Source organism: Aristolochia californica, unplaced genomic scaffold (genome assembly GCF_029961685.1).
Source record: "Aristolochia californica isolate CCGP_79_NKW_82.1479 unplaced genomic scaffold, dmAriCali1.0.hap1 SCAF_12, whole genome shotgun sequence".
NCBI classification, from domain to species: domain Eukaryota; kingdom Viridiplantae; phylum Streptophyta; class Magnoliopsida; order Piperales; family Aristolochiaceae; genus Aristolochia; species Aristolochia californica.
The window spans coordinates 14,589,652-14,601,736 of record NW_027181793.1 but is presented as its reverse complement, the minus strand read 5'-3'; the positions used below and the strand labels follow the sequence as shown (position 1 = coordinate 14,601,736).

The window sequence follows — 12,085 nt, the reverse complement described above, 5'->3', positions numbered from 1 at the left end:
GTGGAATCAATGGTTGTTGGGTGAAGTGTGGGCGCGGAGCTTGGGGTTGAGTAAACCCTGGAGGACCCCCAACCTGTGGGCCCTTGGACCATGAGAAATTTGGGTGCCTAGCCCAACCCGGATTATATGTTTCTGAAAAAGGATCGTTCCGGTTTGGTCTATGAAAATTCTGGACTGCATTCAAGTCCTCAATGAGCTCTGGGTAGGATGAACTAGATGGACACATTTGTGTGGGATGAGATGAACCAGAGCATATGGCACAGACAGTAGATGGGTTAGGAGCAGGTGAACTCTTGGACACCATAAGGGCATCAATTTTTCTAGTCAACCCCTCAATCTTGGCCATGAGCATAGGTGTTTCACTAACCTCGTAGAGACCCCCTCTTTTGGTTTCGTGGGATCTCCTATCAACATTAAATGACGAACCCCATTGCTGAGATTGATCACTCAACGTTTCAAAGAAGTCCCACGCCTCACTAGCACTCTTACCCATCAAACTCCCACCACTCGTTGCGTCTACCATGGATCTAACCTGGGGTGTAAGACCTTGATAAAAGTATTGCACTAAATGCCATTTCTCAAACCCATGATGCGGACACCTACGAATCAAATCCTTCCATTTCTCCCAAGCCTCATAAAAGTGTTCACCCTCCTGCTGCATAAAGTTGGAGATTTCTCTCCTGAGGGCTGTAGTTCTCTGAATGGGAAAGTACTTGGACAAAAATTTTGTGACTAACGTGTCCCATGAAGTAATGCTGCCCACCTCCAAGGAATTAAGCCAAGACTTGGCCTTATCCTTAAGTGAAAATGGAAAAAGTCTTAACCGGATAGAGTCATCTGAGAAATTCTGGAATTTAAAAGTTGCACAAATATCTAAGAATTCCTTGATGTGGTAATATGGGTCCTCCTTATCCAACCCATAGAATGTAGGGAGGAGTTGGATCACACCCGGTTTCAACTCATAACTGGCGGCAGTAGTGGGTGGCAATATAATGCAAGAAGGTGATGTGAAGTGGGATGGGATAGAATAATCCCTCAGGGCTCTACGGTCACCTGCTGCAGGTAACTGTAATGGTTCGCCCTGATTGGCCATGGTAGCTCCTAACTTGACTTCGGGTGTTTTCCTACAAATATGTTCTACCTCTTCAACAAAGGGAGCTAATGGTCCACCTAGGGAGCGGCGCCCGTGTATAAAAACACAAAAAGAAACAAAATGAACTATCAAATTAAGCTAACAAACTCGCTACTAAAAATATGAACTAACTAGAAGAAATAAAAATAATTTCATAAAAAATACCAAACTAAAATTATGAAAGCAAAAAAAATAAAAAAATAAAAATAAAAACAAAAATAAAATAAAATAAAATCTAACCTAAGACTATGGAGAACAAAGATATACGCTTAATACGTGCCTCCCCGGCAACGGCGCCAAAAACTTGATGTAGAATTTTAGTTACATCGACTTTTATACCTCGCAAGCGTACGAATCGTTCATGTAATCTAGCAGTAAGCGAGGGTCATATCCACAGGGAGGATTGAATTTCGTGTATTCTTCAGTCAACTAGCCTAACCAAATATGATGAATTAATATGAACTAAATACTAATTATATCCTAAATTATCAAGCAATAATTTAATTAACTACTTGCACAACAGGAAACGTCAACTCTGGATTTTACTGTGATTCGTGCCTCTCTCGAGCGCCACGTAACTACGAATCCAGATTTCTCAATCCTTGCGTCTAGCCCCTCTCGGGCGCCTAGAGTTAAAGACAGAAATCGGATTAAAATACCAAAATCTAACCTCAATTATAATCTTACCCTAATTAACTAATTTAATCAAATATCAAGAAAACAAATCTCAAATAAACCTTAATTATCAAATCAGATTCAATTAACATTCAAAATGTAAGTTCAAACCATATAAAAAATCAAATTCAATAATGACGAATTACTCCCCTTCTTCCTCCTCTCGCTCGGGCAGCAACTCGTTCTCACGGGTGCTGCGATTTCCGGAAATTGGTGGCGTCGGGTAGCAATAGTGAGTGGCCGGAGGTAGAGACGACGCCGGCGACGACGGTTAGAAGCCGACGGCCGGAGGTAATGTCCGGTGAAGAGCGAAACAGAGCTGACGTTCTCTAACCGGCTCTCTCGAGTCTCGGTTAGAGTCGGAATGGCTCCGGGACTGGTTGGAATATGTAAACGACGCCGGAGGATGGTCTGAAAACGGAAGTGGCGCCGGAGAAGCCCTCTCGGATCCCCTCCCGGCCTGGCGAGCAAAGAATGGCAGCGTCGAACTCGCCGCGACGGAGACTCTCTCGAGCTCTCCTCGGGTCTGTTCTCGGTTGCCTGATGGTGGTGGACGACGGTGGACGACGGTGGCGAAAGGTCTTGGCCGGCGAACAGCGGTGGGGGAACTCCTCTCGGGTCCTCCCCTGTTTCCGGTCAAAGTCCTCCCTTTTGGTCTCTACTCCTCTTCTCTTTACGCTCTCCCCTCTTCACGCCCTTCTTCTTCTTTAAATATGATTTTCTTATTTTAAAACGATTTGCCCTAGAAATTACCTCCATTTCACTAAGGGCATTTTGGTAAATATCTTCTTCTCCACCCAAATTCTCCTGAAATTCCATAATTGAATCTATAAAAAGCATTTCAGGAAGAAATAAGACTAAAAAATAATGAAATATAATTCAGGAGAGAGAAATATGCAATATCGACAGTGATTAATGCCAAATTCAATAAATGCTCATTTCATTTGAAAACCGATAAGTAACTACCTATAATACAATTATAAAGGTTATTCTATTATAATTAACCTAGTTCTCATGTCAAAATATGGCATCTATCAACAACCCGAAAAGACTAGCCGTTTAAGGTGCGGAAAGCCAAGTACCTAACTCAGACCACAAACTCTAACAAGAGTGGACAGAACCACTCTGAAAAACACTTCCGCTTGTCCACTAGTTTGTGGATGATAGGCAGTTGACACCTTGTGGGTCACATGGTACTTTCTCAGCAAAGTCTCCACATTTCAATTGAAAAAATGAGTGCCTCAGTCACTTATTAGAGCTTTTGGAATTCCAAACATTCTTACCACTTGATCTACACAATGTTTCCATAAGTATGGGTCATCCCACACATAATAGGGTAAAGGGCTCTCGTTAGAAACTGGTAACGCAATATAAAGAATGTTACCTGACTATTGTAACTGTGGAATATCATTCAACACTACAACAATTTTTTGTAAATCAGAACTCAAGGCTAACTTCTCATTCTCTTTCTCAAGATGCTTACTAATGGCAACTTCCAATTTATCTTTTCCATCAAGTTCAAAAAATTCTGGTACAAAAGAATAGATCACATCAATAGAATAAACAGGATTATCATCATCAGGATATTTTATGGCATCATAAATGTCTTAACAATTTCACCATCAAATTCCATGGTAAGTGTGCCACTATGAACATCTATCTTAGTCTTGGATGTCTTTAAGAATGGTCTTCCTAACAAAATAGGAGCAATTTGGTCACCCTTTTCTATATCAAGCACATAGAAATTAGCAGGGAAAATCAAATCATTAACTTGCACAAGAACATCCTCAACTACACCCTTAGATATATCAGCCAATTCAATCACAACACCAATTTTATTCAAAGGTCCAAGTTTCAAAGAAGCATATATAGAATATGACATGACATTAATCGAAGCTCCTAAATCTATCATGGCCTTCTCAAATTTGGTGTTACCTAACGTACAAGGGATAGTAAACATACCTGGATCTTTGCACTTTATAGGGAATTTTCTTTGAATAATTGTAGAAACATTCTCCCCTACTCTCACATTCTTACATCCTTCAAGTTTATGTTTCCTCTTAATTGTGCACAGTTCTTTCAAGAATTTAGCATAACAAGACACTTGTTTAATAGCATCTAAAAGTGGAATATTTACCTCCCATCTACGGAAAGTCTCATATAAATCTTTATTTTGCTCATCTTTTCTAGAATCTACCAAAGCCTGAGGAAAAGGAGGAACTGTTTTATAATAAAAAAGAGGTGGAAACTTACGCTTAGGTATGCCATCATAATTGGGAATGTTCCTGTCTACAACGATATTTTTCTCTTTTTATTGCTCCAACGATGCAGGGCCTTTACCAGAATCTCTACCTCTTTACGACTTCTCAAAATGATTGCACTTGCATTTTCTCTAGGATTTACTACCGTTTGTGAGGGTAATTTCCTCAAAATTTGCGCCTCTAGTTGACTAATTGTGGTTGCCATCTGGCCCATTTGATTGTTGAAACTTTGAATACTAGCCCTTGCCTCTTATTGAAATTGTTTTGTCTCCAGTTGAAATTGCAAAGTATTAGTGGCAAGAGACTCAACAATATCTTCTAAAGACATACCAGTATTGGAAGTTTGGCCCGGTTGTTGTCTAGGGTGATATGGCTGCTTATATTGCTAGTAACTTGGTGATTTTGAGTCGCAGGCTGATTAACTTGTGGATTCCCATAGCTAAGGTTGGGATGATCCCTCCATCCCATGTTATACGTGTTCGAATAGGGATCATACTTCCTCTGCGTTGTCCAGGAAAACCACCCGCATTCACTTGCTCAGTGGGCTCCACTTGAAGAGTTGGGCACATATCGGTTGGATACCTACTACTGAACAAATCCCACAAGCCTTCGCCATTTGCGTATTACATACAACTATTTGACAAACAAGAGAAGCTAGACTCACAATTTTTTGTTCAAGGGAGGAAATATTTAACTCATTAACATTCTTAGATGGAATGTCAAGCCTAGTGCCAAATTGTTGAGAATTGGCCGCCATATTCGCAATCACGTTTCTCGCAGCATCGAAAGTTTTATCAACCAAAGTTCCTCCACTAGTAGCATCAATCATGCTCCTATCAGTGGGTAGAAGGTCCTCAAAGAAATACTAGATAAGAAGTTGTTGGGTAATCTAATGATGGGGGTAGTTTGCACATAATTTCTTGAAACCTTCCCAATATTCATGTAGGGACTGTTCGTTATGCTACCTTACACCACAACTTTCTTTCCGAATGTTGGCCGCCCTTGAAGCTGGGAAATATTTCTCCAAAAAAAATCTCTTCATCTCATCCCATGTGGTTATACTCCTGGAGGGTAGACAATAGAGCCAATCCTTATCCGAATCCTTCAAAGAAAATGGAAAGGCTCATAATTTAATTTGCTCTTCAGTCACCCCTATGGGTTTCATACTTGTGCATACCACATGAAACTCCTTTAGATGTTTGTGAGGATCTGCACCTGAAAGACCAAGAGATGCACTAATCTATATTTTAATTCAAATGTAGTAGTGTCATCTAGAGTAGGGAACGTTATGCATAAGGGTTGTTGATTCAAATAAGGGGCTGCAAGCTCTTTCAAAGTTTGATTTCTAGCCATGACTTCCTCCTCTAAATCAGATTCGCTATCAAATAGGGAATCAAGACCTAGATCTTTCTCTTACGAATTTGATGAGAATGCAAAATGTCAGATTTTTATCTCTTAATGCTTAAGCTTTTATAATTATTTGGTGCCTAAATATACTCATTATTTTTATATTTTGATTTAGGATGTATATGGAAGCGCTAAGTGCAAAACGAAGTTAATTGGGCAATTCTGGACAGTTCCGACATTGATTCATAATATGGTCATAACTCTCTCATCCGAGCTCGGATTGAGATGATTAAAGACGATATAGAATTATAAGAAAACGTTTTATAACTTTTATATTTTCATTTTGACCAATACTAGCTGAATCTAGGTCGAAACCTGGCTTGAAGTCGCGTCACGTGCACTGTGACCCAAACTGGATGCACAAAAAGAAAAACCCTAAATGGGGAGAAAGGAAAAGAGAGAGGAGTTCGGCGTCCCATACCCTATTTTCTCTTCTCCAGCTTTTCCTCTTTTTTCTCTAGTTTTTCTCTTTAGATTTCTTCATGGCCCTGCGTGGATAAACTTTCAGACTTGGTCAAAGGAAACTAAAACCTCGGTATCAATACAACTGTGAGATCTGATTTATTTTTATCATTCAATTTATGTTTTAAGTATCTGATGTTCTTCTGAAATTTTTGCTCATGATTGTCTCGTTTAATTCCTAGGAGCCCTACTAGTTTATTATTCATTGAAATCTAATGTTAGGTTAGATGTCAAATCTGTAATTGTTTGATCTCTCTAACCAGTGAAGCAATCGAGATTTGATGATTTGCTGCGTCAGAAATTATTAGATCTTGAGAAGAATGTTGGACTAAATTAAATTCAGCCGCTTATGCTTGTGTTGTTTAGCTTCATCGATCTCTCTAATTTTTAAGGTTGCTGCTAGATTAAGCCTTTAGCGCTTGTCTTGGGTTGTTTAGTAGTTGGGGTTAATTGGATCGCTTGTTCTCTAATTAACTACGAAAGGAGAGATAGGAAGATAGTTCCAACGGTGAATATTCAAGTGTGAATTGATATATGTTTGCATCGATGATCAGTTGTGGAATTTCGATGGTGGATGTTGACTTAGACCAAGGTTTGTTCTCTTAATTGATTTCGATTCTTTTAATTTGAATTGTTTCTAAGTTGTTTGTTTTTTAGTGTTTTCGTTATACTCAAAACACCCCATCAATGTTCACGAAGCATAAAAGTAGACTAATCACTCTTCGTGGGATCGATCCTTACTCGCACTACTACATATATTTTTAGGAGCATAGGTTTTATTTTTTGTTGCCTGCGACAGCACAACAAATTTTGGTGTCGTTGCCGGGGAGTGATTCTAGTTGATTTTTGTGCTTCTTGTGATCATTATTACATTCTTGAATTTTTTGAAAAAAAATCGTTAGTTTTTTTGTTGTTATGGTTTTGGCAAAATTCTGACTTTGAAGTCAGATTCCACTATTTTTTAGGATTTTTAGAATTTTATTTTTTTTCGTTATTCTAGATTTTTCCTGATTTTTTTTCATGTTTTATTAGAGTTCCCTTGATTTTTTATGACTGTAACTCGATCTTCTAATCAAGGTGATTTGTCAATCCAGAAATAGAGAGAAATTTGTGCAGGTTAAGGAGAGAAACTCGGAGGAATTCTGAAGAGAACGATCTAGCTCTGGATTCCCCATTTGATAGTGAACCTGATTTAGTGGAGGAGGAAGTCATGGCTGGAAATCGAACTTTGAAAGAGCTTGCGGCCCCAGATTCGAATCAGCAATCCTTATGCATAACGTTCCCCACTTTAGATGCTACTACTACATTTGGATTAAAATCTGGACTAATACATCTCTTGCCCACTTTTCATAGTCTTGTAGGTGAAGATCCTCACAAGCATCTAAAGGAGTTTCATGTGGTATGCACGAGTATGAAACCCACGGGGGAAACTGAAGAGCAAATTAAATTACGAGCCTTTCCATTTTCTTTGAAGGATTCGGCTAAGGATTGGCTTTATTTTCTACCTTCCGGGAGTATTACCACATGGGGTGAGATGAAGAGATTGTTTTTGGAGAAATATTTCCCAACTTCAAGGGTGGCCAACATTCGGAAAGAAATTTGTGGTGTAAGGCAGCATAAGGGAGAGTCCCTAAACGAATATTGGGAACGTTTCAAGAAATTATGTGCAAGTTGTCCCCATCATCAGATTAGCGAGCAACTTCTTATCCAGTATTTCTATGAGGACCTTATACCCACTGATAGGAGCATGATTGATACTGCTACTGGAGGAGCTTTGGTGGATAAAACTCTCGAGGCCGTGAGAAACTTGATTGCAAATATGGCGGCCAATTCTCAACAATTTGGCACTAGGCTTGACCTTCCTTCTAAGAATGTTAATGAGGTAAATATTTCCTCCCTTAAACAAAAAATTGCGAGTCTAACTTCTCTTGTTCGTCAAATGGCCGTAGGTAATATGCAAACAGTGAAGGCTTGTGGGATTTGTTCACAAGTAGGGCATCCAACCGATATGCGCCCAACTCTTCAAGAGAAGCCCACTGATCAAGTGAATGTGGCAAGTGGTTTTCCTGGAAAACCGCAACGGAAGTATGATCTCTATTCAAACATGTATAACATGGGATGGAGGGACCATCCCAACCTTAGCTATGGGAATCCACAAGTTAATCAGCCCGCGACTCAAAATCACCCAAGCTACCAGCAATATAGGCAGTTGTATCCCCCTAGACAACAACCGGGCCAAACTTCCAATTCTGGTATGTCTTTAGAAGATATTGATAAGTCTCTTGCCACTAATAATTTGCAATTTCAACAGGAGACAAGGGCCAGTATTCAAAGTTTGGACAATCAGATGGGCCAGATGGCATTCGCAATTAGTTGGCTAGAGGCACAAAATTCGGGGAAATAACCCTCTCAAATAGTACTAAATCCAAGAGAAAATGCAAGTGCAATCATTTTGAGAAGTGGTAAAGAAGTTGAGATTCCGGTAAGGGCAGCCCTTGCATCGTTGGAGCAAGAAAAGGAGAAAGAAGCTGTGGCAGACAGGAACGTTCCAGATGATGATGATGTACCTAAGCGTAAGTTTCCACCTCTTTCTGATTATAAACCAGTTCCTCCTTTTCCTCCGGCTTTGGCAGATTCTAGAAAAGATGAGCAAAATAAAGATTTATATGAGACTTTTCATAGATGTGAGGCAAATATTCCACTTTTAGATGATATTAAACAAGTGCCTCGTTATGCTAAATTCTTGAAAGAACTGTGCACAATTAAAAGGAAACAGAAACTTAAAGGATGTGAGAAGGTCAGAGTAGGGGAGAATGTTTTTGCAATTATTCAAATAAAACTCCCAGCGAAGTGCAAAGATCCAGGTATGTTTACTATCCCTTGTAAGTTGGGTAACATCAGATTTGAGAAGGCCATGATAGATTTAGGAGCTTCGATTAATGTCATGTCATATTCTATATATGCTTCTTTGAAACTTGGACCTTTGAATAAACTTGGTGGTGTGATTCAATTGGCTGATAGATCTAATGCATATCCTAAGGGTGTAGTTGAGGATGTTCTTGTGCAAGTTAATGATTTGATTTTCCCTACTGATTTCGATGTGTTTGATATGGAAAATGGTGACCAAACTGCTCCTATTTTGTTAGGAAGACAATTCTTAAAGACATCCAAGACTAAGATAGATGTTCATAGTGGCACACTTGCCATGGAATTTGATGGTGAAGTTGTTAAGTTTAACATTTATGATGCCATGAAATATCCTGGTGATGATAACCTTGTGTATTTTATTAAAGTGATTGATTCTTTCACACAGGAAGTTTTTAAACTTGATGGAAAAGATGCATTGGAAGTTGCCATTAGTAAGCATCTTGAGAAAGAGAATGAGGAGTTAGCCTTGAGTTCTGATTTGCAAGAAACTATTGCAGCGTTGAATGATATTCCACAGTTACAGCATTCAGGTAACGTTCTTTATATTGAGTTACCAGTTTCTAACGAGAGGCCTTTACCCCCTATTTTGCAGGCTCCCACTCCAGATTTGAAGCCTCTCCGTAGTCACCTCAAGTACACGTTGCTTGGAGATGGAGGAACGTTGCCAGTGATCATCTTCAGTAAACTTAGTGCACCGTAAGAAGAAAAGTTTGTGCAGGCCCTTAAGGAGCATAAGACAGCTATTGGTTGAACAATTGCAGATATTAAAGGAATTAACCTGTCTACATGCATGCATTGTCATTAATTTGCAGGAAACGTTCCCTGATGAGTAATTGCTCACCGCGAGTGTGACATTACCTTGATATGCGAATATTGTAAATTATTTGGTTATTAACATTTTACCTCCTGGTTTGTCTAGGGCTCAAAGAGATAAGGTCAAGAGTGATACAAAATACTATGTGTGGGATGACCCATAATTACATAAGCATTGAGTCGAGCCAATGATAATAAACAAAGGCGCTGCTTGGGAGGCAACCCAAAGGGAGTTCGTTCCTTTTTCTCTTTATTTTCGCATTAATATTTTGCTTAATTGTGCCTTCTCTTTACATTTCACCTTACATTGTGGACAATGTAAGTTCTAGTGTGGGGGAGGGGATTTAGGTAGGGTTTCCGAAAAAAAAACTTTTCTTTGTTTTTGTAGTTTTTAATGATTTTTGGTTGTGTATGTCATGAGCAAGATTAAATTAGGCTCTTGAAAGATTCATAACATGATTGAATAAGTAATCTTCCAACTGAGAATGAATTAGCCTAGTTATTTTCTTTGAGGATGGTAGTGACTAAATTTGGTAGACAAAAGCCAGTGAGATTTTGAGCCTTTAGACTGACACATCCATATCAGTCTCACTATTTCCTTTCATGAGAGATATTCTTCCATGGATTTGTTTCTCTAGAACTTGCCTTGATTCTCTTTGAGGTCACATTGACACATGCATGCGTGAACATGATTAAGGCCCTCTTTTTTATAAGCTACATAAGCCAAACAACCTACCTTGTAATTAATTTTTACCTTTTGTTGAACCCCTTTGAGCTTTATTGTTTTTTTTTGTGTGAACCTACGTTACAAACTTTAAACCTGAAAAAAAAAAGCCTTTACCCAAGCCATAGAGATAGTGGAGCATTGTTCATGACAATGGTTTTTGTGGGTGTGCAAGAAATAAGTGTGGGGTTGTTTGGATTTGTGGTATGGCAATGAGAGGTGAAATGGAACATATTTTCATCCTAAATTCATGAGTTTCATTGTTAGTAAAAAAAATTAAGAGAAAAAAATAAAGAAGAAAGGAAGTGATGGAGGAATGGCTTTTAAAGCTACAAACTATCAGTGTTCATAATTCCTCCTAAAATTTCAAGAAAGGGGTCTATTTATATGAGATAGATACAAATTGAAGAATGTTGAGTGGAGTGATTGGTTTTACATGTCTAATATATTTGAGTTTGAGTTGATTCATTTTTGCTCCACTAGTTTCGATGGCTTTTGAGCTACATTCCCAAATATTTCCCACCTTGATCCTAAACCCCATTACAACCCTTCAAAAGTCCGTATGATTTGTGTTATGCATGTGATCTGAGTGGTGGAGAATGAGAAGATATGCAAGCCTATGGTAGATCATTTGCATTGGAATGAATTTGAGAGAAACACACACCCTTCAAACACATGAGAGTCGAGTGTTTATTTCTATGAGGGTTTACTTATTTAGTTTACTCCATCTTTGAATGAAAATTCTTACTAAGTAATTGTTGTTTAAGAATTTTTTTTCATGATATGTTATGAGTTTTGAAGAGCTTGGTAGTTTTTTGTTGATGGCGTTACAGCCTTGGTGTTTTTGGGAAAGTGAATTTGAGTTTTGCTCGAGGACGAACAAAAGCTAAGTGTGGGGGAATTTGATGAGAATGCAAAATGTCACATTTTTATCTCTTAATTATTAGGATTTTATAATTATTTTGTACCTAAATATACTTATTATTTTTATATTTTGATTTAGGATGCGAATGGAATCGCTAAGTGCAAAACGAAGTTAATTGGGTGATTCTGGACAATTTTGACATTGATTCGTAATCTGGTCATAACTCTCTCATAAGAGTTCGGATTGAGATGATTCAAGATGATATAGAATTAAAAGAAAACTTTATATAACTTTTATTTTTTACATTTTGACTAATACAGGCTGAATCTAGGTCGAAACCGGGCTTGAAGTCACGACACGTGCATTGTGACCCAATTCGGATGCATGAAAAGAAAAACCCTAAACGGGGAGAAAGGAAAAGAGAGAGGAATTCGGCACCCCATACCCTATTTTCTATTCTCAAGCTTTTCCTCTCTCTTTTCTCTAGTTTTTCTCTTTAGATTTCTTCATGGTCCTGCGTGGCTAAACTTTCAGACTTGGTCAAAGGAAACTGAAGCCTCGGTATCAATACGACTGTGAGATCTGATTTTATATTTATCATTCAATTTATGTTTTGAGTATCTAATGTTCTTCTGAAATTTTCATTCATGATTGTCTCATTTAATTCCAAGGAGGCCTACTAATTTATTATTCATTGCAATCTACTACTAGTTAGATGTCAAATCCATAATTGTTTGATCTCTCTAACCTTTGAAACAATCGAGATTTGATGATTTGCTGCATCGGAAATTATTAGATCTTGAGAAGAATGTTGGACT

General features: G+C 38.4%; 2 protein-coding genes and 1 non-coding gene across 3 annotated transcripts; 2 read left to right on the top strand and 1 right to left on the bottom strand.

The window, feature by feature from the left end:
• Positions 1-581: 581 nt before the first annotated feature.
• On the top strand, positions 582-688 carry LOC137947131 (small nucleolar RNA R71). Its single transcript, XR_011111178.1, has one exon. It is a non-coding gene; the product is annotated as a small nucleolar RNA R71 (small nucleolar RNA).
• A 2,507-nt stretch (positions 689-3,195) lies between these two features.
• On the bottom strand, positions 3,196-4,825 carry LOC137946589 (uncharacterized). The gene is made up of 4 exons (XM_068792927.1): positions 4,733-4,825; positions 4,399-4,569; positions 3,428-4,010; positions 3,196-3,335 (listed from the first exon to the last, which is right to left on the bottom strand). Exons 1-4 carry the CDS (start codon positions 4,823-4,825, stop codon positions 3,196-3,198), a joined length of 987 nt encoding a protein of 328 aa, XP_068649028.1.
• A 2,322-nt stretch (positions 4,826-7,147) lies between these two features.
• Positions 7,148-9,717, top strand: LOC137946588 (uncharacterized). The gene is made up of 5 exons (XM_068792926.1): positions 7,148-8,189; positions 8,249-8,309; positions 8,398-9,056; positions 9,162-9,561; positions 9,678-9,717. Exons 1-5 carry the CDS (start codon positions 7,148-7,150, stop codon positions 9,715-9,717), a joined length of 2,202 nt encoding a protein of 733 aa, XP_068649027.1.
• Positions 9,718-12,085: the final 2,368 nt, after the last annotated feature.

Coding starts and splice junctions, on each gene's coding strand:
- LOC137946588 (XM_068792926.1), top strand. CDS start 7,148: ATGGCTGGAAATCGAACTTTGAAAGAGCTTGCGGCCCCAGATTCGAAT. Junction 8,190..8,248: donor GGGCCAAACTTCCAATTCTG/GTATGTCTTTAG, acceptor CAATTTCAACAG/GAGACAAGGGCCAGTATTCA. Junction 9,562..9,677: donor TTCAGTAAACTTAGTGCACC/GTAAGAAGAAAA, acceptor ATTAATTTGCAG/GAAACGTTCCCTGATGAGTA.
- LOC137946589 (XM_068792927.1), bottom strand. CDS start 4,825: ATGGCGGCCAATTCTCAACAATTTGGCACTAGGCTTGACATTCCATCT. Junction 4,570..4,732: donor CCTCCCTTGAACAAAAAATT/GTGAGTCTAGCT, acceptor TGGACAACGCAG/AGGAAGTATGATCCCTATTC. Junction 4,011..4,398: donor GGGCCAAACTTCCAATACTG/GTATGTCTTTAG, acceptor CCTTTTCCTCAG/GCTTTGGTAGATTCTAGAAA.